Source organism: Ovis aries, chromosome 12 (assembly GCF_016772045.2).
Source record: "Ovis aries strain OAR_USU_Benz2616 breed Rambouillet chromosome 12, ARS-UI_Ramb_v3.0, whole genome shotgun sequence".
NCBI classification, from domain to species: Eukaryota; Metazoa; Chordata; class Mammalia; order Artiodactyla; family Bovidae; genus Ovis; species Ovis aries.
In genome coordinates, this window is record NC_056065.1 from 38,073,861 (window position 1) to 38,096,890 (window position 23,030).

Consider the following 23,030-nt stretch of genomic DNA (forward strand, 5'->3'; position numbering starts at 1 on the left):
TAAGGATTTTTTTTTTAATTTTTTACATAGAACAGTATTGAACTGCTCACAAGAATCACCTAGCTGCTTCTTAAAAATGCAGATTCCTGGGACATAACCCAGACCAACTTAATCAAAATCTGGGTGAGACTGGAAATTCCTATTTTTGTGTTCTTCCAAGGTGATTCTTATATATGCTAGTTTAAGATCCAACTTCTTAAAAATAGTCATTTCACCAAACGAGAACATTTTTCCTTGACGTATTTTCATTTGCTTTGTATGATGCCTGTGTTAGATTCTATATCTTCTCACACTCTGTGGTAAAGAGGAAATGGGATGGGGCACTGGTGGTGACAGTAGCCTGAGTATCTCTGGAAAGTTAGCTGGGGGAACTCCCATCAAAGCAAATTAGAAAGGAGTTGGTATGGAATGAAAGTCAAGGATTTATACTTTGTGACACAGTAGAATCCCTAAGTGATCTTAAGGACCCATTAAGAATCCATTCCATACCCAAAATGCCATAGGTGATTAAGTACATTGGAAGGTTTACTCGGGGGCCTTATATCACATGTAGGGATTATCTTACTTTCAAGTTCTAAATTATCTATTATATGCCAACCAGAGTGCCAGATACTTTAATAATTTAACAAGAAAATATTAAGCATCTCTTCTGTGCAAGACATCGAGCTACACTTTCATCTGTAATCTGGTGAATCTTTGCAACAATCCTGACTAGTTTTACTTGCCAGAAGATTTGTAGCTGCTTGCTGAATACCAAATAATAATAATGGTTATAAACCCCATCACATTCCTAGAACTTCCACAAATTCATACTTATTTATTTTATATCCTACTCTCAATCTGGAATGTGGGTCTCCTGATGAAATAAACTAACACTTGCCACCAGAGTCATTCAAAACTCATTTATTCATTCATTCCTCTCTCCATTCTTTCAGCAGCTATTGAATACCTAATGTTCTTATATAACTTAGAATATTTTGTGACTCTGTCCTTTTTTCTACATTAAGGTTTGGAGAGAGCAATAGCCAGATACTGCAGACCAATTACATCGAATACTTGGACGAGCTCGCTGTAGAGATAGGTGTGAAGCCAAACATCCTTTCTCTCTTGCTAAAAGATCCTAAACTGGCTGTGAAACTCTATTTTGGGCCATGCAACTCCTATCAGTATCGCCTGGTTGGGCCTGGGCAGTGGAATGGAGCCAGGAATGCCATCGTCACCCAGAAACGAAGGATACTGAAGCCTTTAAAGACACGGGCTATCAAAACCTCATCAACTTTCCCAGTTTCCTTCCTATTGAAAATCCTGGGGCTTCTTGCTGTGGTGGTGGCCTTTTTTTCCCAACTTCAGTGATTTTAATCTATCAGCATAATGCTTTAAGTTTTAATGGCAGTCAGTACCTCTTAAAGAAAAAAAAAGAAAAAATATTAAATCTAAAGTCTAAATTTTAGAGTTGGAAAGAACACAGAGAAAGAGTTAGAAGAATTAGGCATAAAATGTATAAAACCAAAATTGTGGCATGAAATTTCTTTGCCATCCATCCTTCCCTCAAGCTCACCAGACTCTCCAAAAAAAAAAAAAAATCAATATAGTAACACTGGCTGAATAGTGCTGCCAAGCCTGAATAAAGGAGAGCCATATGGAAAAACAGTAGAATTACACAGAATGAAAAGCACCCATGGTTTAAATTATTGGAAAATTTAAATCATGGGTAAATATTTAAATTTCTGCATGTTGTTCTTGATAGTCCTCTTAGCCAAACTTTATTTGGTCACAAAGTTCTCAAATGTTAAGTCAGGCTCCATTTGCTTCATGGAGAATCACTCAAAAATACTGGAGGAAAAAAAAGAATGAGAAGATAGACTTAGAAAACAGCAACATTCGGACAGGTTTTTAGGGCCTCACATTAAAAGCTGAGCAAATAGCCACTTTTCTTATATTTGTCTTATATTTTTGAAGGGCTTCCCTGGTGGCTCAGGCAGTAAAAAGTTTGCCTGCAATGCAGGAGACCTGGGTTTGATCCCCAGTATTCTTGCCTGGAGAATTCCATGGACAGAGGAGCCTGGCAGGCTACAGTCCATGGAGTTACAAAGAACTGGACACAAGTGAGCGACTAACACTTTCACTTCACTATATTCTGATAGAGACACTGCTGTAAAATTAAAAATAAGCATACTATAATAGATGGATAGATGTATTTATAATATTACTATACATATGTATTTACCATATATGTATTGAGAGACTACTTATCATATACCAATGTGCACATTGTGTGTATTATTTCATTTAATTCTCATGACAATTGTGTGAGATGGGTGCAGCTCTTGTACCCATTTTACAGGCTATGAAACAGACTCAAGTTAGGTAACATGCCCAGGCCCATCCATCTTGTGATGGAGCTGGAACTGGAACTCAGGTTTGCCTGACTCCAGAACTGAATATCATAACCTTGCCCCATAATACTTATTTACAAAAACCTCTACTATTAACAAAAATACTTACTAAAGTTCTATTTATAATCACATATGTATTACTTCTGTAGGTCCTTTACATAGAAAACAATACTCTTCTCACAAATAAGATCTGATTAATTTTATTTATAATATTTGGGTTATATTTTAGCTAGGTCTAACATTTGTTTGAAGGAATTTACAACAAAATAAATGCTTATATAATAACATTAAAGATAATCATTTACATTTTCAAAAAACAAGTGTTAAGGGGAAAAAAGTATATTTCCCAAGTAGATGAAAAGTATTGTAATGATTGGACCTTGTATTTAGCTCTAACCAACAAATAACCAAGGCAAAAAGCAAAACAGTATGTAATCTTTGTCATCTGATAAAAGCAAGCATACCAGCTTGTTAGGAGAGACAGACATTTGCTTAGAACTGAACTTCAAAAATGTCACAAGCAATTCAATGTCAATAGATATTGAGCAACATAATAGATAAACATCTGGTTATAAAACATTCATCACAGCCGTTTTTTCTACAAATTGTACTTTGGGAGATTAAACCATGCCACAAGCCCAGGACAAGACCTTCAAAGATAGCGGAAAGGTCAGAGATTCAAGATTTAGACAAATTTCTCCTTTTATTCCTCCAAAGCCTTTGGGGTCATCACTCGTCACTTGGCCTAGATTTCTCTCTCAAGTGCCCAGAACAGGGTGATGGCAATCCTGTCAGTGGAACCTCTTTAAAGGCTATTGAAATGATACCAGCCTTTAAATACAGGTGTTTGTGTTTTTGTTTGTTTTTTCATTGCTCCTACAAGAAGATTCTTTTGAAAAAGTGTATATGGTATATATACTTGGTTATCAATTAAAAACCAATTACCTTGCTAATTATTAAAAATCATTTACAAGTCATTATATTAGTAATAATAATAGAATGGGATTTATCAAGGCTTTATAACAAGAGTAGGCAAACTACTGCCTGTAGGTCAAAACCAGCCCACTACTTGTATCTGTAAATGAAGTTTCACCGGAACACAGCCATTCCTTTTCACTGATTGTGGCTGCTTTGAAGCTGTAATGACAGCGTTGAGTAGTTGCTAACAAAAACAGTATGGCTCACAAAGCTTAAAATATTTACAGAAAGTTTGTAAAGACAGAAAGCTTGCCAGTCCCTGCTTTGTAATGTGCAAAGCTTTGCCCTAATTGTTTTTTCATAACTCACTCATCATTACCACTACCCAGTGAAATGACTATGGTTATTATTCTATTTCTATAGTGGAAGATTGAGAATCAATTGTCAGGTCGATGCTGAATCAGTGGGGTGGTGGGGGGGTGTGGTGGAATAATGCCATTAGGACAAAATTGTTATTCAATTTACATTCTTGAAAATGTTTAGAAAGAAGATGATCACTTGAAATCATTCCAAGTATTCTGATATATTTTTTAAACATAAATAGTTCACATCCAGAGCCTGAGATTGATTAAGGAAGACTCATTCAAGTCTGTTCCTTTGCCTCCATACATCCTCAAACATGAAAGTATCCTAGATAAACAAACCATCTAGGATAGTTTGTTCCAAACCATGATCCACAGAGACATTTTCTGCATCAGAATATCTCAGAGAGTTTTTAGAAGTGCAGATTCCTGAATAAAATGTAACTATAATTCAGACCTGCTGGATTAGAATCTCCACTGCAATCTACAGTCTTGATAAATTCTCTGGAGGATTCTTGTGCACATTAAATCTTGGAAATATTGGTTTGAGGCTTCTCAAAAAAACACTGCTTTCAGAGATTAGTCTATGAATTTTTCCACTCCTAAGGCCCAAATTCCTCCTTAGACTCAGTCTTACAATTTCTTGCTGTACAATGTTTGTTCTCCTGAGAAGGATGTTAGCTAGCTACCATCTTCTTGCAAAATCTCTTCCTATGATGGTTTCCTTTTACTAACTTTTGATTTTAACTATTCTTCTCCAGATGATTGGTCCTTGAATTTCCACTCTCAAAGCCAAATGTGTTGTATTTGCATAAAAATAAAGATATTTTAAAAATAAAACAATTGGACCATCATATGTAACAACATTCCAAGTAATAAAGATTTTCAAAGCTTAATTGTACCCCAATGTTCATCGCAGCACTGTTTATAATAGCCAGGACATGGAAACAACCTAGATGCCCATCAGCAGATGAATGGATAAGAAAGCTGTGGTACATATACACAATGGAGTATTACTCAGCCGTTAAAAAGAATTCATTTGAATCAGTTCTGATGAGATGGATGAAACTGGAGCCAATTATACAGAGTGAAGTAAGCCAGAAAGAAAAACACCAATGCAGTATACTAACACATATATATGGAATTTAGGAAGATGGCAATGACGACCCTGTATGCAAGACAGGAAAAAAGACACAGATGTGTATAACGGACTTTTGGACTCAGAGGGAGAGGGAGAGGGTGGGATGATTTGGGAGAATGGGAATTCTAACATGTATACTATCATGTAAGAATTGAATCGCCAGTCCATGTCTGACGTAGGGTGCAGCATGCTTGGGGCTGGTGCATGGGGATGACCCAGAGAGATGTTGTGGGGAGGGAGGTGGGAGGGGGGGTCATGTTTGGGAACGCATGTAAGAATTAAAGATTTTAAAATTAAAAAATAAATAAATAAATAAATTTTTAAAAAAATAATTATAATCCAGCAGTCACATTATAATGAGGATGGCAAAAGAAGATTCTTCTTTATAACTGGTCTTTCATCCTGGAAGATGTTGCTGCTGGCCTGCAACACCTTGTACAGAACTTTTGGCTATTTCCCAAGAGGGAGAATATGTTTACACACAACATACCTCACTTTCTGGTCCAGTCTGCCTTATGACCAGATCATGGATCAATGAGGTTAAAACAAAAGCTCCTGAGATTGTTGTTGTTCAGTTGCCAAGTCATGTCCAATTCTTCAAGACCCCATGGACTGCAGCATGCCAGGCTTCCCTTTCCCTCACCGTCTCCCAAAGTTTGCCCAAGTTCATGTCCATTGCATCGTTGATGCCTTCCAGCCATCTCATCCTCCATTGCCCACTTCTCCTTCTGCCTTCAATCTTTCCCAGCATCAGGGTCTTTTCCAATGGGTCAGCTGTTCACATCAGGTGGCGAGAGTATTGGAGTTCAGCTTCAGCATCAGTCCTTCCAACGAATACTCAGGGTTGATTTCCTTTAAGATTGATTTTAAGATTCTAATCTCTAATCCTGAGATTAGATCCTACTTAATTCAGGTTGGGTGCTAGAATGAGATTAAATATGCAAGGGTTTTATTAAGGAAAATGACTGCATGAGAGGAAAGAGAGAGAGCTGTGCAAGAAAAGGCTGAAAGAGTCACTGAACAGCAATGCAAGTCTGACCCTGAATGAAGGAGAGAGGGAAGATGGGTGGATAGAAACATCATAGACTGTTGTGCAGTCTAAAGAAGAATTGGCGGAGCCACTGGGGACACTTCAAGCCATCAGAGAAGCCCTGACTCTCCTGTGAATGAAATGCTTCAGTCTCTGTGCTGTCATCACTGACTGAAAGCAGCTCATGGGGAAAGTGACCTGAGTGCAGCAATGCATCTCAAGTACAGTAGCTAACACCCTTGGTTAATCACACTCCCTATTGTGAAATATCTATAAAACGCAATCTCATGGTTACCATAGTTTCATAATATTATTTTTATATTCTTTACTTGGTGGAATCAGCGTTTTTAGATTAATTTACCTAGTTAGTCATCAGTTTCTTCCACAACCAATTCTGAGATATTAGTGTCCCTTCCCCTTGCCCCAAAACTTCCAGTCCCTAAAAGCCGAGACTCAAAGGTATTTGTGAGCGTACCAACAAGGAGACGCTATGGAGTTCTCCTTTCCTGCTGACACCTTACTCCTTTCCTCAGAAACCTTCAGTGGCTCTCCATCATTTTTTATTCAGAATTCCCCACACCAGCTGTCGCTTCCCTTCCCAGCATTCCTCCCACTGTGATGCCTTCACACCTCCCTTCACACCTTGCCTCACTTGCTGCCCTTTCTCCACACTATCTACTCTTGCCTCCCCAAGACTCTAATAAGATCCCGTCCTTCCTACAGTGCCAGGTCAAATGCTTTCCCCAGTCCCTCCGGCCAGAATATATCTCCTCCCCCTCTGTGTTCCCAAACCACTTTGTTTCAATCTTGCAATAGTGTTTACACTCCTGCCTTCTATTAGGTTACTTCTGTAGCTCCTAAAGAAGTCACCTCAGTTTTCTGAGACTGAGTTTTCTCAACTGAGCAGAGAAAAGGGGTCAGATGATCACTAATTCCCAGTAAGTATAATATTCTATGGTTTTATCATAATTTGTTAACTGTCAATTTTTTTAATAATGGTTAAATAGAATGCCTTTTGTAGTTCACTAGCACTAACAGCATGGCACCCCACTCCAGTACTCTTGCCTGGAGAATCCCATAGATGGAGGAGCCTGGTGGGCTGCAGTCCATGGGGTCGCTAAGAGTCGGACGCGACTGAGCGACTTCACTTTCACTTTTCACTTTCATGCATTGGAGAAGGAAATGGCAACCCACTCCAGTATTCTTGTCTGGAGAATCCCAGGGACAGAGGAGCCTGTTGGGCTGCCGTCTATGGGGTCGCACAGAGTTGAACACGACTGAAACGACTTAGCAGCAGCAGCAGCAGCACAAACAACAAAGGTAACAATTTTGTGCCAAGAAGCTACCAAACCCAACTTCCAGAAAACACACAGAAAAGGCTGCTTTGGCACTCCTCAGGGTAAAGCAGTAATAGGAATCATATTTTGGAACCAAAGGATCACTGCAAGTCACTGGGTCATTTTAAGGATGGAAGAGACTAAAGAGAATGCTCTCAGATATGAAAACAGAGATTCAAAGAACTCAGGTCACCATCCGGGGCCACGTGAATAGTCATGTCTCCTGAATACCAGCTGGTATTGCTTCCTCTATCAGTTCAAATAAACTGCAATAAAGACGGGCTGCTGTATCTTGTGGGTGAGAAGTATACACCCAAAACTTGTGTTTTCACACCCAGATATCCATCTATATCTGTCACATATTCTGGGAGAGGAATTTTAATTATAACTATTAAACAGAGCTTTAATTGTTAGACATTCCTATTCTTTGGGCTACTAGCCAGTAGAAAGTAATTGATTCTATAGGATCATTAATTTCTCTTATTGTGGAACTACTTCAAGTTTAGCAACCTAAAGAAACTGGAGAAAATAATAAAAAGTCATATACTGATCATTTATTATGTTCTAAATATTACAAAGAATTCAATTTAATTTCATCATATTTAATCCTCATAACCTATTTTATATACCTGGAAATTGAGACATAGTGGCAAAAGGGCTTTTCCAAGTTATGTGGGTTATAAGCAAGCCCATCTGGGTTTTACTGCCAGAACTGTCTGACTGCAGCCTGTGCTAATGATGATTTGAAGGATGATGAATCAACAAAAGAACCATTTATTATTTCTTCATTTTGCATTGTCCATCTTATATCCAAGGCTGATCCACAAGAGAACTAAGAAGTTGATGTAATGCAAGTTGTCAAAGAAGGTTCAAAAATAGTTTTAATATATTTGTGTGTCTAATAAAATAACATAAAATTGTATGAATATCTACAGTCATAAGTATGTTAACTTAGGTATTAAGGTATCTAAATAAGAATGGAGACAACATTTGTTTGAAAAAAAATATTCTTACAAGTGCCTGGGGGCAAAAGAGACTTGAGTTTGGAACAAAATGAAATTCTTCAGAAGAGAGAAAGGTTCAGGCTTTTTAAAAGAGGATGGAAGGAAAGAAAATAAGAACAGAAAGAAAGAAAAGAACCAGCAGGATAGCAGAATGTTGGGTAGGAGGCCATGCAACCTCTCCCTGTGATTCTTCAGCTAGTCAGTAGAGCTATTAAATACTCACACGCACACACACACACACACACACACACACACACACACACACAAATACTGAGTGGAGCTAGACATTTTGTGGAATAGAGGAGGAGCTAAGCCCTGCACTTACATTGGTTTGGGACAAAAAAGTAATAGCACAGAGTCTAATGCAGACATAGAAAGGACCATGCTATAGCTGGGAATACCATGATGAGCAAGAAAAGCCAGATGCACACTTTAAAGATTTAGATAATTGCGTTCTGTAGTACTTACAAAGCACTTCCACAATTATTCTCTAACCTAATCCTTACCACGGCCTCAGGTGTTAGGCAAAACAAGGATGACTGTTCTACTCTGCACAGAATACTAACGAACCCTGATTTCTCACCAGTGTTCTTTCTGCTTCACCCCTCGCTGCTATTCTAAATACAGTAAGTCCACTAGGTACAAATGGGTTCCATTACCAGAGTGCACTGGTAAGTTCAATTTGTTTGTAAGCCCAACCAAGTTAGCTTAGGAACCCACCAACACAATTGGCTATATAGTACCATACCATAATAGGTTTATTATACTTTTCACACAAATAATACATTTTTAAAAAAACACACAAAAAATAATTTAAAAATTTAATCTTATGATACAGTACCTTGAAAAGGACAGTAGAACCACTTACATCACCACTGCTTTATGCTTGCTTCCAGATATCCTGAGCTTGAAGTAAAGATACTGTACTCTGCACAGTAAAGTACACAAAAGCACAACCACTTGTAGAAGACGCACACATGACAATGTACACCAGACACGTGAACTACCTTACACAATTGGACACACAAATGCACATTTGTGTCTTTGAAAGTTCACAAATTGAAGGTTCCCACATATGTCACCATGTAAACATTTCCCATTAATTACAAACTTCTTCAGTTCAGTTCAGTCGCTCAGTGGTGTCCGACTCTTTGCAATCCCATGAATCGCAGCACACCAGGCCTCCCAGTCCATCACCAACTCCCGGAGTTCACTCAGACTCACGTCCATCGAGTCAGTGATGCCATCCAGCCATCTCATCCTCTGTCGTCCCCTTCTCCTCCTGCCCCCAATCCCTCCCAGCATCAGAGTCTTTTACAATGAGTCAACTCTTCACATGAGGTGGCCAGAGTATTGGAGTTTCAGCTTTAGCATCATTCCTTCCAAAGAAATCCCAGGGCTGATCTCCTTCAGAATGGACTGGTTGGATCTCCTTGCAGTCCAAGGGACTCTCAAGAGTCTTCTCCAACACCACAGTTCAAAAGCATCAATTCTTCAGCGCTCAGCTTTCTTCACAGTCCAACTCTCACATCCATACAAACTTCTTAGGCAGTTACAAAATATAATAGCACCTTAAGTGTTATAACAGTTTCTAACTCACTGTTGCAGACTTTCCCACAAAATTTTCATCAAGCTACAAAGACGTCTAAGGGAACTTAAAGTGGCTGCTATTTGCTCTCATCCTTAGATGGCAGAGGTGTGAATCACTGATTCACCACTGTCGAAGAGAAAAGACCCATTTCAAGCAAAATAATTGGCCTTAAGTAGGCATGGTACTATTTCCACCTCCCCTTTCAATGCTACTGTTCTGTAGGTGTATTCTCACAAAAAGAAAAACAGCCTCAACATGAAAGGCACTTAGGGAATTAACTCCACTTAAGAACACGTGTATTTATATATATATATATACAGACAATGGCACAGGGAGCTTCTTGATGCTTTTGGTGTGGGGGAGTTGAAGAGTAAGGAGTTGTGACTGTTTTAACTTTTTAGAGGGAGAAAGAAAAGAATTGCAACGGGTAGGTCCAATTTACAACTGGGACTAAAACTGAGTGAATTCTATGCTCTCTTTTAACTTTGAAATTCTGTGGCTTTAAATATGAACAGAACAGGGGAAGAAAGGAAGGGAAGTGAGACTTCAGAAGATTACTTAAAAATGCAATGAAGGAGCAAACAAACATCCCTCTAGCGCATCAGTCATTACAAGCAAGGTGTGATGCATTAACAACAAATCCTTAAATCTCAAAACTTTGAAATAAGACAAAGACTCTTTCTCTTTCATGCTATATATCCATTGGGAGTTAAGCTCTGCTCGTCATAGTTACTCAAAGCATCCAGGTTAATGGAACAGCCATGTTGAAAGTTTCTCCTTACCGCACTGAAGGAAATGAAAGTTCTATGGGATCTCATACCAGCAATTAAATCCTCTGAGCCCAGAAAAGACACTTGATACTTTGGTTCATAGTTCACTGACCAGAACTAGTCACATGTTCCCAACCAACCACTAAGGGACCAAGAAGTTCAATCCTACCATATACCTAAAGGGCAGAAATTCCAAGTTGCTTCCTAAAGATCATCGTCATCCACCAGTTCAGTTTCTTAGGGTCTAGGTTTGTTTCAAAAGGGGGCCCAGATAGATTTCACCATCCCAAGGCCACAAGTACAACTAATTGCCAATAAACCCTAAAATCAGAAGGAAGGAAAAACAGGATGGTGCTGTTGAAGGCCAGTCTTTTCATTTTTAATTACTTAAGTTTCTTGATAATTATGGAAAATGAGGTGCTATGATCAATGAGGTGCTAGGTTTATACACAACCAACACTATAAAATTTTTGTTTCCACTCATGTTAGCAGCTTGCCTGGTAAGGCCTTGGGACCTCCTTGGTGGGCACCAAGGGTGCATGAACAATCAAGGTAAGTGCCTAAGCACTGGGGTTTGGGACATTAATCGTGGTCCTGGCTCTCAAGGTATCCATGACTCACGACTTTTAAAAACACTTGAACTAACAGTCGTCTTGAAGTCTTAATTTCAGAGTAAAAATTAAACTTTGAAATCATCCAAATACTATCACCTTCATAGCTACAGGAAGGCAGCTGGGCTCAACAAAGCCAACAATGCTATTTCGGTGCCAAGTCTTCAATAAGCCAGAAACAAGGCAAAGGGTAAGTGTTGTGAGCCAGCAACAGACCCAATGATACAGAAGGCCCTCTGAATATAGGGCTAAAGGGTGTAATGAAACTACATTGAAAATCAAGGGGTGGGGGGGAAGATTTGTCTTTCCAGAACCTTCTGCATGCTTCAGTCTTACCAATCAGTCTTGGAGTGTAGTCTCTGTACCTGTGAAAGTCATTTCAATATTGTAAATCAAAAATCAAGACACCTTATCTGGTCTAGCAGTAGCATCACCATCATCACCATCACAGCCATCCGCAACGTGTGTGCTGTGTACAAGACTCTATACAGATGTCTCATCCAGTCCCCACCACAACTATGTGAAGCAAGTATTATTATGCTTATCTTAAACTGAGGAAATTAAAGGTTTAAAAAGTTAAATAATTTTCCCAAGGTTACTCTAATAGTGCCTGGTGAAACTTTACTTAAACCCAGGACTTCTGATGCCAAAGACTGTGCTCTTTTCATACATTTGTTATACTTCCCAAGTGCTTTGGCAATCATCTGCAGTCAAGTCCTTAAAGATGGGAAGCTGGGATGGACATAAACATACTACTACATATAAAACAGATAACTAATGGGGACTTACTGTATAACGAAGGGAACTCTACTCAATACTCTGTACTGCCCTATATGGAAAAAGAATCTAAAAAAGAGTGGATATATGTAAATGTATAACTGATTCCCTTTGCTGTACGCCTGAAACTGACACAACGTTGTATATCAACTGTACTCCAATAGAAATTAATTTTAAAAAATAATAAAAATATATAAATAAATTAACACAGAAAAAACTGAATACTAATATGGGTGAAGCATGACTTGGAAACAATAAGCATTTTCTCTAAATGAGAAATGGATCAAAATGTTTAAAAGTGACTCTTCAGTGAAGCAGCTGTTGTCATAATTGCCTTATTTTATTTATTCCCTCCTCTTTTAAGAATGAAATCTAGGAACAATGAATATGCTGCTGTTACTCCCTAAAATAATTTATCTTTTGCAGGGAAAAGAGTGAGTCTAAAGTACATATCACCAGTATTTATCTTAGCATTTCACTGTTGCAATTAATCAAGTTAAAATATAAATAATGGCTAAACTTAGATTGCAAATTCTGCATAACATTCCTTATCTTAGACAGGGTTCATCCGGTGTACCTGGGATGCCTAGGACAACACTGGCTCTGGATCATTCAGTTTCATTTCAGCAAACTCTTAACTGTGGCCAGGACTTGGCATCAGGAATTTCAAGTACATAAAGTAAACAACCAGATATAACCTCTGATTCTTTTGCTTTAGGGAGGTGGGGCCCAGATTTTTCCTGTTTTGTTATTGTGCTTCAGGACAGAGTCCCCTCAGCAGAATGCCACTCCCTTGATCTGTGGAGAGCTATAAAGTCACTCCCCATCCCAAAGGACAAAGAGGGGTATGTGCTTGAGTACTTGTAACGGGACGGTAAAGTCAGATAGTACCAAGTCTTCTGTGTACACTGGTAAGTACATTGCTGGGTAGACTACTAAGTGGTTAATCAAGGGGAAAACATGTATTCCTAATGCAAAGGGAAATCAGTACTTTTTCTCAAGAGCTTCCATTAATAGCTTCTAACTTGGTGTCAGACAATGCTTTGGGGGTTTGTCTACCAAATATTGGCATGAGCTCGGAGACAGAGGCAATGACCCCTCCCTTTCGAATCTGACCAATTTATGTTGCATGTTGTCTTTTTTTCACTCAGTTAAATTCACAGGAGTATTAATTTTGAGAGTTTCAAAACTCTCTTGTAGATATCCGGTTGAATGCCATCTGATTTACAGATGGAGAGACTGTCTATCCTTTGTTATTTGCTAGTTTCCCCTCCAGCCGAGGGAATATCTGTGGCCTTGTAACTGGTATGGTGAATTTAGTACCTGGCAGAACTTTTCTTATCAAGTGGTTGTGTTTCAGAAGAGGCTGGAGGAGGGGGCAACAGCTGCTGGAGGTTAGAAATCCCAGAGCAGGGCCAGGGCCATCCTCTGGGGTTTCTAACCTCCAGCAGCTGTTCCCCCCTCCTCCAGACTCTTCCAAAACAACCACCTGATAAGAAATGTGTGTATATGTCCATGTGTGAGAGAGGAGACGAGAGACACAACATAGGACAGAGAGACAGAAAGAGAGAAAGGGGAAGGGGCAGGTCGTGATGTACAAATGATGGACTGGTTACAAGCCTGTCTGGCTTCCCTGGAGGCTCAGAGGTAAAGAATCTGCCTGCCAGTGCAGGAGATGAGAGTTTGATCCCTGGGTTGGGAAGATACCCTGGAGAAGGCAATGGCAACCCTCTCCAGTATTCTTGCCTGGGAAATCCCATGGACAGAGGAGACTGGCGGGCTACAGTCTATGGGGTCGCAAAAGAGTCACGACTTAGTGACTAAACATGACTTAGACTAAACAAGAAGCCTGTCAGCACCAGTGAAGATGGCTTCCTTTGAAATACATAGATGAGTCACACCAGAAACCTTTAACACTGGTTAACTGCTGGACTAGGTATAGGATAGCTTGCATTTCTTGAAACCAGTAGATAAGGTCTCCTGATCAATTAAAATATATTCAGAAGGAAAGACTATAACCCAAAGATTCCCAAACCTCCTAGGTTCAAGGGGCTCTTTAGTGTGAAAGTAATTTTGTCACAGGGCCCCCAAGCTATAGTTCCTCTTATTAAATAGTCACATCCAAACAACTTATGTATTTCTGTTCTTTGTATTTGTATTTTTATTCTGTTCTCTATTTATACTTTTGTTCTTTTTCAATCAACTTTGTAGTTGTTTAAAATAATAATACACAAACTTAAAGGAAAGTGGTATTTTTATTTTATATTTGAATAATCGCAGTTACTTAATAATGAGGTGCACACAGCACTGCTCAACTCTTGGAATCAGATCATTTTCTGTTCTACCTCAACTGTTCACTTTTTAACATTGCAACAGTCAGAAACCTAGCTTTGCAAAGATGTTACATCATGGAATAGAACACATCCCTATCTGATACAAAAATTGTGAACTACCTCCAGCTAATACTTTGGTATTCAAAAGACACAGAGAATTACTACACTTTCCTCAAATTTTTGAAATAACTCAGTACCTCTGCACACAATTCTGGGAATGACAGCCCTAGCTTCATGTTCTAACCCCCTATATCATCCTAATAAACCAACGGAGGCACTCAGTCTCGCACACGCACACAGCAACACGTCAACCGAGTGTATATATGTCAATCGCAACCAGCTTCATTTTAGAAGGAAACTGAGACCCAGAAACAAATTACTTGTATAACATCACACTGCTGGCAATTAGCCAACACTAAACTTCCAGCTCAGGTCTGACTCCCAAGTACCCTACTTTCCCATAAGAAATCCACAGGGATGTTTACTTCTCCAAAAAGGCTGGCTGGTACATTATATTTTTGCATCTTACTTCTTTTGAAGTAGAGGCAGTGATGTAAAATGCTTAGGAAAATACCAGTGGTTTGCTTGTAACCCCCATGGTTAAATATCGGTAACTTTGATGTAACCGACAGTAATTTCTCAACTCATTTAGCAATTTTGTGTTGCTCAAGTTATTTTGCTTGATGTTTTTTATAAACTCACTTTCATTCAGTGGACACTTCACCAATTTGGTCATACTTTTTATTTTTATTACTTCTTTCATATTTAGTCAGCTTTGATGAGGCTTTCTTCACTGAAATAATAATGATGATGGTGATGATACACTGCTTTTAAAATCTCCAGCAAAGGAGTGGCCAAATTTTTATTGTATATTCACATTAGAAGCAATAGTATTTTTAATATTCATTTTGCGTTAGCATGTGAAATAACACTAATCAGTGGCATTAGAGGATTTTTCACCTTAACAAAATTTCCTACTCTGTTATCAGTCACTTTGTCTAACCTACCGCAGTCAGTGACTAGAAATGATTTTTAGTTAAAAGAAATAATAAAGGCAGACATTACTTTTTCTAAAAAGCACTTATTAATTTTTTTAATGACTTTGGTTTCATAGAAGTATCAATACTTGAAGGAATGATTGGAAGCATTAATTTTCATTAGCATGTGAATGCGGTATTCACCTTGAGGGCATATGTGCTCGTGTTTACTCATGTTCGCTTTTCCAGACATGAGAACAATTCATGTGAGAATATGGAAACACATCAAGTAGATCTGAAATGAAAATGGAAAGAAATAAAAAGAAAAGTCCTGAAGGGTGATTTGGAACCTATTTTTTCTCCTTTTATCTTTTTCTCTCTTTCCTTCTCTTATCATCAATTCTTTTATTTCCCTACTCATTTCCTTCACTTGCTAGAACACAACCTTTAGCTATATATTTCTAGTTGCCCCAATACTCTCTTATTCCAAATAAATAAACCCAAAATTGTCAAGGCAGATATCTACAAAAATATCAGATTCAAGAAAATGCTCCTGAAAATGTAAAAATAACATAGCAACTTCTGTTCTGAGATAAGAATGTCCCAAGTACTGTGCTAAAGTGTTTTACACATCTGTTGATTCATTCCTACAACAGGTTCAACTTATAGCTATATTTTTTATTTATTTTTATTGGAATATAATTGCTTTACAATGTTGTGTTAGTCTCTGCTGTTCAGTGAAATGAATCAGTTATATGTATACATATATCACTTCCCTCTAGGGCCTCCCTCCCTGCTCTCCCCCACATCCCATCCATCTAGGTCACCACAAAGCACCAAACCGAGTGCCCTGTGCTATACAGCAAGTTTTCACTAGTTATCTATTTTCCATTTATCTAGTGTATTTTAACATATCTAGTGTACTCTTGCCTGGAAAATCCCATGGATGGAGGAGCCTGGTAGGCTGCAGTCCATGGGGTTGCTAAAAGTCTGACATGATTGAGCGACTTCACTTTCACTTTTCACTTTCATGCACTGGAGAAGGAAATGGCAACCTACTCCAGTATTCTTGCCTAGAGAATCCCAGGGACAGGGGAGCCTGGTGGGCTGCTGTCTATGGGGTCACACAGAGTCGGACATGACTGAAGCGACTTAGCAGCAGCAGCAGCAGTGTATATATGTTATTGCCGGGAAGAGAGGAGCCTGGCAGGCTACAGTCCATGGAGTCACAAAGAATCAGAAAAAAATCGCGCACACACACACAGCAACACACCAACCAAGTGTATATATGTCAATCACAACCAGCTTCATTTTAGAAGGAAACTGAGACACAGAAACAAATTACTTGTATAATATCACGCTGCTGGCAATTAGCCAACACTAAACTCCCAGCTCAGGTCTGCCTCCCAAGTACCCTGCTTTCCCATAAGAAATCCACTGGGCTGTTTACTCCTCCAAAAAGGCTGGCTGCATCTGGCCCACACTGAGTAGCAGTGATGACCTGGGGAGGGAATATCTATGGATTGTACATTTGATAGAAAGTCATTTTGAGGACAGACTGTCTGACCCAGGATATTAGCTCCCAGAAGATATTTACTCAACTATTTTTTTTAATTAAAAAGATATAAGGTGATGAATTAATTCATTGTACCTGTCAGGAAATCAACCCATTGCCAAATATTTATGCAACTACTAGTCCAGGCCAAGCACACAGCTAGATGCTATGAGAAAATAAGAGACTAGTCAAAGAAAATGGCCTTCTGTGAAGAAACATATAGGCTTATGCAGAAAGAAGACTAAACACATACAATCCAGTAAATCAACACAGTAATATAGTCCTCTCATGTGGGGAACATGCTGTTTCTAACAGGAGTCAAAAAAATAGCCCTTCTTAGAGTCCAGCCTCCATAGAGTCAAGTGGTCATGATGCCTCTATGGCCAATCTCTGGCCCTTACTCTCACTGCTACCTCTCTCTGGAGGGCACTTCCTCCACTCCTCTGCCCACTGGACTTCTTTTCATCATTCAAATCCTGGAGCAACAGTACACTTCTGTGTTGCTTTCCTACTTACCCAAAGTCAGTATTACCACCTCTTTCATCATGCTCTTATTGCAAAGCACATGTGAAACATATCTCTGTGTTAGTACTTGACACAGAATGTGGTATTTATTTTCAAATCTTACTTTCCCACTGAATGACAGCTAAAGAAGGCATCATGCCTTATTGATTTTTTTGTACCCCTGAATACCTTGCCTAGGGCTTAGCAGCGTAGAAGCCCCTCATTGAGTGTTTGAAGGGTGATCAGAAGATGAATCATAGAATCTGGCTTGATAAGACCCTCTAGGGCATTAGATTCCACCCTCCACATTACCTACTAATTTCCTACCTATAAAATTTCCCCAAAAACCATCATACAGACTCTGAATGAACAAAATAAATATCAGAGCTTGAAATGCTGGAAAGTGCTTATAGTGACCTAAAATTTGCCTCCCTGTAACATCTTCAAATGCATAATTGGCCATAATTCTAATCTGTCCATGATGATTCTTCAAATGTTTAAAGGCAAATACTTAAAGTACTGTGTCAGGCCCTTGGAATAAGAGTCAGTACAGATACTCTCTTTTATAAAGTGAGCTCAAGGCCGTTCCATTAGCAGCTAGAGCATGACTTCCCCCAAAGGGAATCTACTAACTTTCCCCAGTAAATCAAATCCAGCTGAAGCAAATTGGCTCTATAACACTTTCATATGATACCTAAACAAATGGGCCTTTTCAATTCATTCAAGAAATATTTGTGGGGACTTACTTGGCAGTCCAGTGCTTAAGACTGCACTTCCACTGCATGGGGACAAGGATTCAATCCCTGGTTGGAGAATGAAGACCCCACATGCACACGGAGTAGTCAAAAAAATAAAAATTTTAAAAACATATATATATATAAAGAGAAATATTTGGGGGTACTAAGCATCAACTGCACTCATCTCACACACTAGTAAAGTAATGCTCAAAATTCTCCAAGCCAGGCTTCAGCAATACGTGAATCACGAAACTCCAGATGTTCAAACTCGTTTTAGAAAAGGCAGAGGAACCAGAGATCAAATTGCCAACATCTGCTGGATCATCAAAAAAGCAAGAGAGTTCCAGAAAAACATCTATTTCTGCTTTATTGACTATGCCAAAGCCTTTGACTGTGTGGATCCAACAAGCTGTGGAAAATTCTGAAAGAGATGGGAATACAGACCACCTGACCTGCCTCTTGAGAAACCTATATGCAGGTCAGGAAGCAACAGTTAGAACTGCACATGGAACAACAGACTGGTTCCAAATAGGAAAAGGAGTACATTAAGGCTGTATATTGTTACCCTGCTTATTTAACTTCTATGCAGAGTACATCATGAGAAACACTGGGCTGGAAGAAACACAAGCTGGAATCAAGATTGCCGGGAGAAATATCAGTAACCTCAGATATGCAGATGACACCACCCTTATGGCAGAAAGTGAAGAAGAACTAAAGAGCCTCTTGATGAAAGTGAAAGAGGAGAGTGAAAAAGTTGGCTTAAAGCTCAACATTCAGAAAACGAAGATCATGGCATCTGGTCCCATCACTTCATGGGAAATAGATGGGGAAACAGTGGAAATAGTGTCAGACTTTATATTTTTGGGCTCCAAAATCACTGCAGTTGGCGATTGCAGCCATGAAATTAAAAGACGCTTATTCCTTGGAAGGAAAGTTATGACCAACCTAGACAGCATATTCAAAAGCAGAAACATTACTTTGCCAACAAAGGTCCATCTAGTCAAGGCTATGATTTTTCCAGTAGTCATGTATGGATGAGAGAGCTGGACTGTGAAGAAAGCTGAGTGCCAAAGAATTGAGGCTTTTGAACTGTGGTATTGGAGAAGACTCTTGAAAGTCCCTTGGACTGCAAGGAGATCCAACCAGTCCATCCTAAAGGAGATCAGTCCTGGGTGTTCATTGGAAGGACTGATGCTGAAGCTGAAACTCCAATACTTCGGCCACCTCATGCGAAGAGTTGTCTCATTGGAAAAGACCCTGATGCTGGGAGGGACTGGGGGCAGGAGGAGAAGGGAATGACACAGGATGAGATGGCTGGATGGCATCACCGACTCGATGGACATGGGTTTGAGTAAGCTCCAGGAGTTGGTGATGGACAGGGAGGCCTGGCGTGCTATGATTTTGGGGGTTGCAAAGAGTCGGACACAACTGAGCGACTGAACTGAAGCATCAATTTCTATGTTCCAAGCGCAGCCCTAGACCCTGGGGTTACAGCAGAGTACGAATCAGATGAAGTCTCTGAACTTGAACTACTCTGTGTCTCAATCCTGAAAAACAAAAATGTATATTCAGTTTTGTGGAACAAGCTCATCTGTGAGATAAGGAAATGCAAATGTTCAGGAAGATAGTATCTTTGAGGTAATTTTGCATCTACTCTTTGATCCATCTGGTTTAAAAATTTACTAACTTGGGGAGAGAAAAATGTCCCCCAAAAATTGGGGGGAACAACAGCTAAAATCACATGAGAAAGAGTTGAGCTTGTGTGTATTGACCAAAATGCTATAGGAATTTAAAGAACAGAGGCTCAGTGATGGGAAAGGCAAAGAGGAAGCTGATTTAGGGAAATGTTTTTATACTTACAATAGCTTCTATTTATTGAGGATTTTCTTTTTTATGGCAAATCTCTACTGTAGATTTTATTTTTTTAATTGTTTGTTTTTTTTTTTTTACTTTATGTTGCTTTACAATACTGTATTGGTTTTGCCATACATTGACATGATTCCGCCACGGGTGTACATGAGTTCCCAGTCCTGAACCCCCTCCCACCTCCCACCCCATATCATCTCTCTGGATCATCCCCGTGTACCAGCCCCAAGCATCCTGTATCCTGTATCGAACATAGACTGATGATTCATTTCTTACTTGATAGTATACATGTTTCAATGCCATTCTCCCAAATCATCCCACCCGCTCCCTCTCCCACAGAGTCTAAAAGTCCATTCTATACATCTGTGTCTCTTTTGCTGTCTCACATAGAGGGTTATCATTACCATTAGCTAGATAGCATATTAAAAAAAATAAAATTTTAAAATTACCATTTCTAAATTCCATATATATGTGTTAGTATACTGTATTGGTGTTTTTCTTTCTGGCTTACTTCACTCTGTATAATCGGCTCCAGCTTCATCCACCTCATTAGAACTGATTCAAATGTATTCTTTTTAATGGCTGAGTAATACTCCACTGTGTATATGTACCACAGCTTTCTTATACATTCATCTGCTGATGGACATCTAGGTTGTTTCCATGTCCTGGCTATTATAAACAGTGCTACGATGAACATTGGAGTACACGTGTTTCTTTCAATTCTGGTTTCCTCGGTGTGTATGCCCTGCAGTGGAATTGCTGGGTCATAAGGCAGTTCTATTTGCAATTTTTTAAGGAATCTCCACACTGGTCTCCATTGTGGCTGTACTAGTTTGCGTTCCCACCAACAGTGTAAGAGGGTTCCCTTTTCTGCACACGCTCTCCAGCATTTATTGCTTGTAGACTTGGATTGCAGACATTCTGACTGGTGTGAACTGGTACCTCATTGTGGTTTTGATTTGCATTTCTCTAATAATGAGTGATGTTGAGCATCTTTTCATGTGTTTGTTAGCCATCCATATGTCTTCTTTGGAGAAACGTCTATTTAGTTCTTTGGCCCATTTTTTGATTGGGTCATTTATTTTTCTGGAATTGAGCTGCATAAGTTGCTTGTATATTTTTGAGATTAGTTGTTTGTCAGTTGCTTCATTTGCTATTATTTTCTCCCATTCCAAAGGCTGTCTTTTCACCTTGCTTATAGTTTCCTTTGTAGTGCAGAAGCTTTTAATTTTAATTAGATCCCATTTGTTTATTTTTGCTTTTATTTCCAGTATTCTGGGAGGTGGATCATAGAGGATCCTGCTGTGATTTATGTCAGAGAGTGTTTTGCCTATGTTCTCCTCTAGGAGTTTTCTAGTTTCTGGTCTTCCATTTAGATCTTTAATCCATTTTGAGTTTATTTTTGTGTGCGGTGTTAGAAAGTGATCTAGTTTCATTCTTTTACAAGTGGTTGACCAGTTTTTCCAGTACCACTTGTTAAAGAGATTGTCTTTAATCTATTGTATATTCTTGCCTCTTTTGTCGAAGATAAGGTATCCACAGGTGTGTGGATTTATCTCTGGGATTTCTATTTTGTTCCATTGATCTATACTTCTGTCTTTGTGCCAGTACCATACTGTCTTGATGACTGTGGCTTTGTGGTAGAGTCTGAAGTCAGGCAAGTTGATTCCTCCAGTTCCATTCTTCTTTCTCAAGATTGCTTTGGCTAGTCGAGGTTTTTTGTATTTCCATACAAATCTTCTATGTCCCAGGAGCACTTCTAAGCCAACTGTCATGTGTTGTTGACTCACTTGATTCTAACAAAACCCGCAAGGAAAACACTACCATTCTCTTCGTTTTTTTATGATACACAGAGGAGTAGAATAATTTGCCAATGTCACAATGTGGTCCAGAGTCTGGTTGCTTAACCCAGAGGTTTCCAACCCCCTGTGGCCTGTTAAGAACCCTGCCACACAGCAGGAGGTGAACGGAGGGTGGGTGGGCAAGCAAGGGCAGCGACGCTTCATCTAGCCCTGGCCATCGCTCCCCCCATTGCTTTCATTACCACCTGAACCATCCACACAGCCACCCTAATCCCTGGAAAAACTGTCTTCCACGAAATCATTCCCTGGTGGAGACCACTGGCTTAACCAATACATTATATTGCCTCTCATCATTCTTACAAGTTCATGTTAGCTCATGGCCAAGGTCAGATACCCCTCCATCAGTGCCAGTGGTGACACGATGGTTTCCTAGAGGTGAATCAGGACCCTGTGGAGACAGGAGGAGAATTCCCCATGCCTACCTTTCCACCCACACTTTCCCTTTCCCACTGATGACCATCCACGGCAGCAGTCAGGAGAAGGACGACAGCGCAGCTGGAACGCTGGCAGCTGGCCAGGGACAGGGACCAGCCCAGGGCAGTGTTGTAACAGCGCTCGTGGTGGCCAGTGTCTTGGCTCTGCATCTCAACCCCACTCCACCAGCTTCTGGGTGACCTCGTATCACATCACACCAATCTGAGATTCGATTTCGTGTGTTTTTAAAAATCTGAGTTTGCCAAGGTGATCCTTTCCTGGGCTGCTGCTCTATTATTTCACTCGAAGGTTTGTGGAGGAAGGCTGGAGGCAGCAGCACAGTGCAGAACGCGAAACTCCGTGTACTGAAGGATCCGATTCCAGCTATTCTGCCAAAAGCTACAGTCTTGACAACCGTACTGTTATTTAGCACGAGTTCTGAGTGAGGGGGTGGGAACATACGAAGCACAGGGTTAAACCAGTGACCTGAACATTGCCCTCCTAGCATTCACAACACCAGAAACCAGCTACAGAGGATTCAAAAGGAGCAAATCCCTTAATCTCTCCTATTCTTTTTCCTGGTTTGCTAGAGCAGCCAAGGATGGGGTGGGGCTTTCATTTATGAATAAATGGTTCTGCTTCATTGTCCCCACACAGGACAACATGGCCAAACGTGTTGCGATTGTGGGCGCTGGGGTCACTGGCCTGGCTTCCATCAAGTGCTGTCTGGAGGAAGGGCTAAAGCCCACCTGCTTTGAGAGGAGTGATGACCTTGGCGGGCTGTGGAGATTCACCGTAAGTAGGGTTTCCGTGACTTTGTTGTGTGTCTGTTGGAAAATGGTTGA

At 39.8% G+C, this 23,030-nt stretch overlaps 2 protein-coding genes across 2 annotated transcripts in view; both read left to right on the top strand.

Moving 5' to 3' along the window:
* FMO2 (flavin containing dimethylaniline monoxygenase 2) overlaps window positions 1–4,577 on the top strand; it is a 44,371-nt gene extending 39,794 nt beyond the window's left edge. The window contains exon 9 of the mRNA XM_004013689.6: window positions 1,008–4,577. Coding sequence (XP_004013738.3) covers window positions 1,008–1,353 — 346 coding nt within the window. The 3' untranslated portion in view covers window positions 1,354–4,577. The remainder of the gene's footprint in view (window positions 1–1,007) is intronic.
* An 8,197-nt stretch (window positions 4,578–12,774) lies between these two features.
* Window positions 12,775–23,030, top strand: part of FMO1 (flavin containing dimethylaniline monoxygenase 1) — a 39,000-nt gene continuing 28,744 nt past the window's right edge. The window contains exons 1-2 of the mRNA XM_004013690.6: window positions 12,775–12,848; window positions 22,843–22,980. Of these exons, the coding sequence (XP_004013739.1) occupies window positions 22,849–22,980 (132 nt within the window). The 5' untranslated portion in view covers window positions 12,775–12,848; window positions 22,843–22,848. The remainder of the gene's footprint in view (window positions 12,849–22,842; window positions 22,981–23,030) is intronic.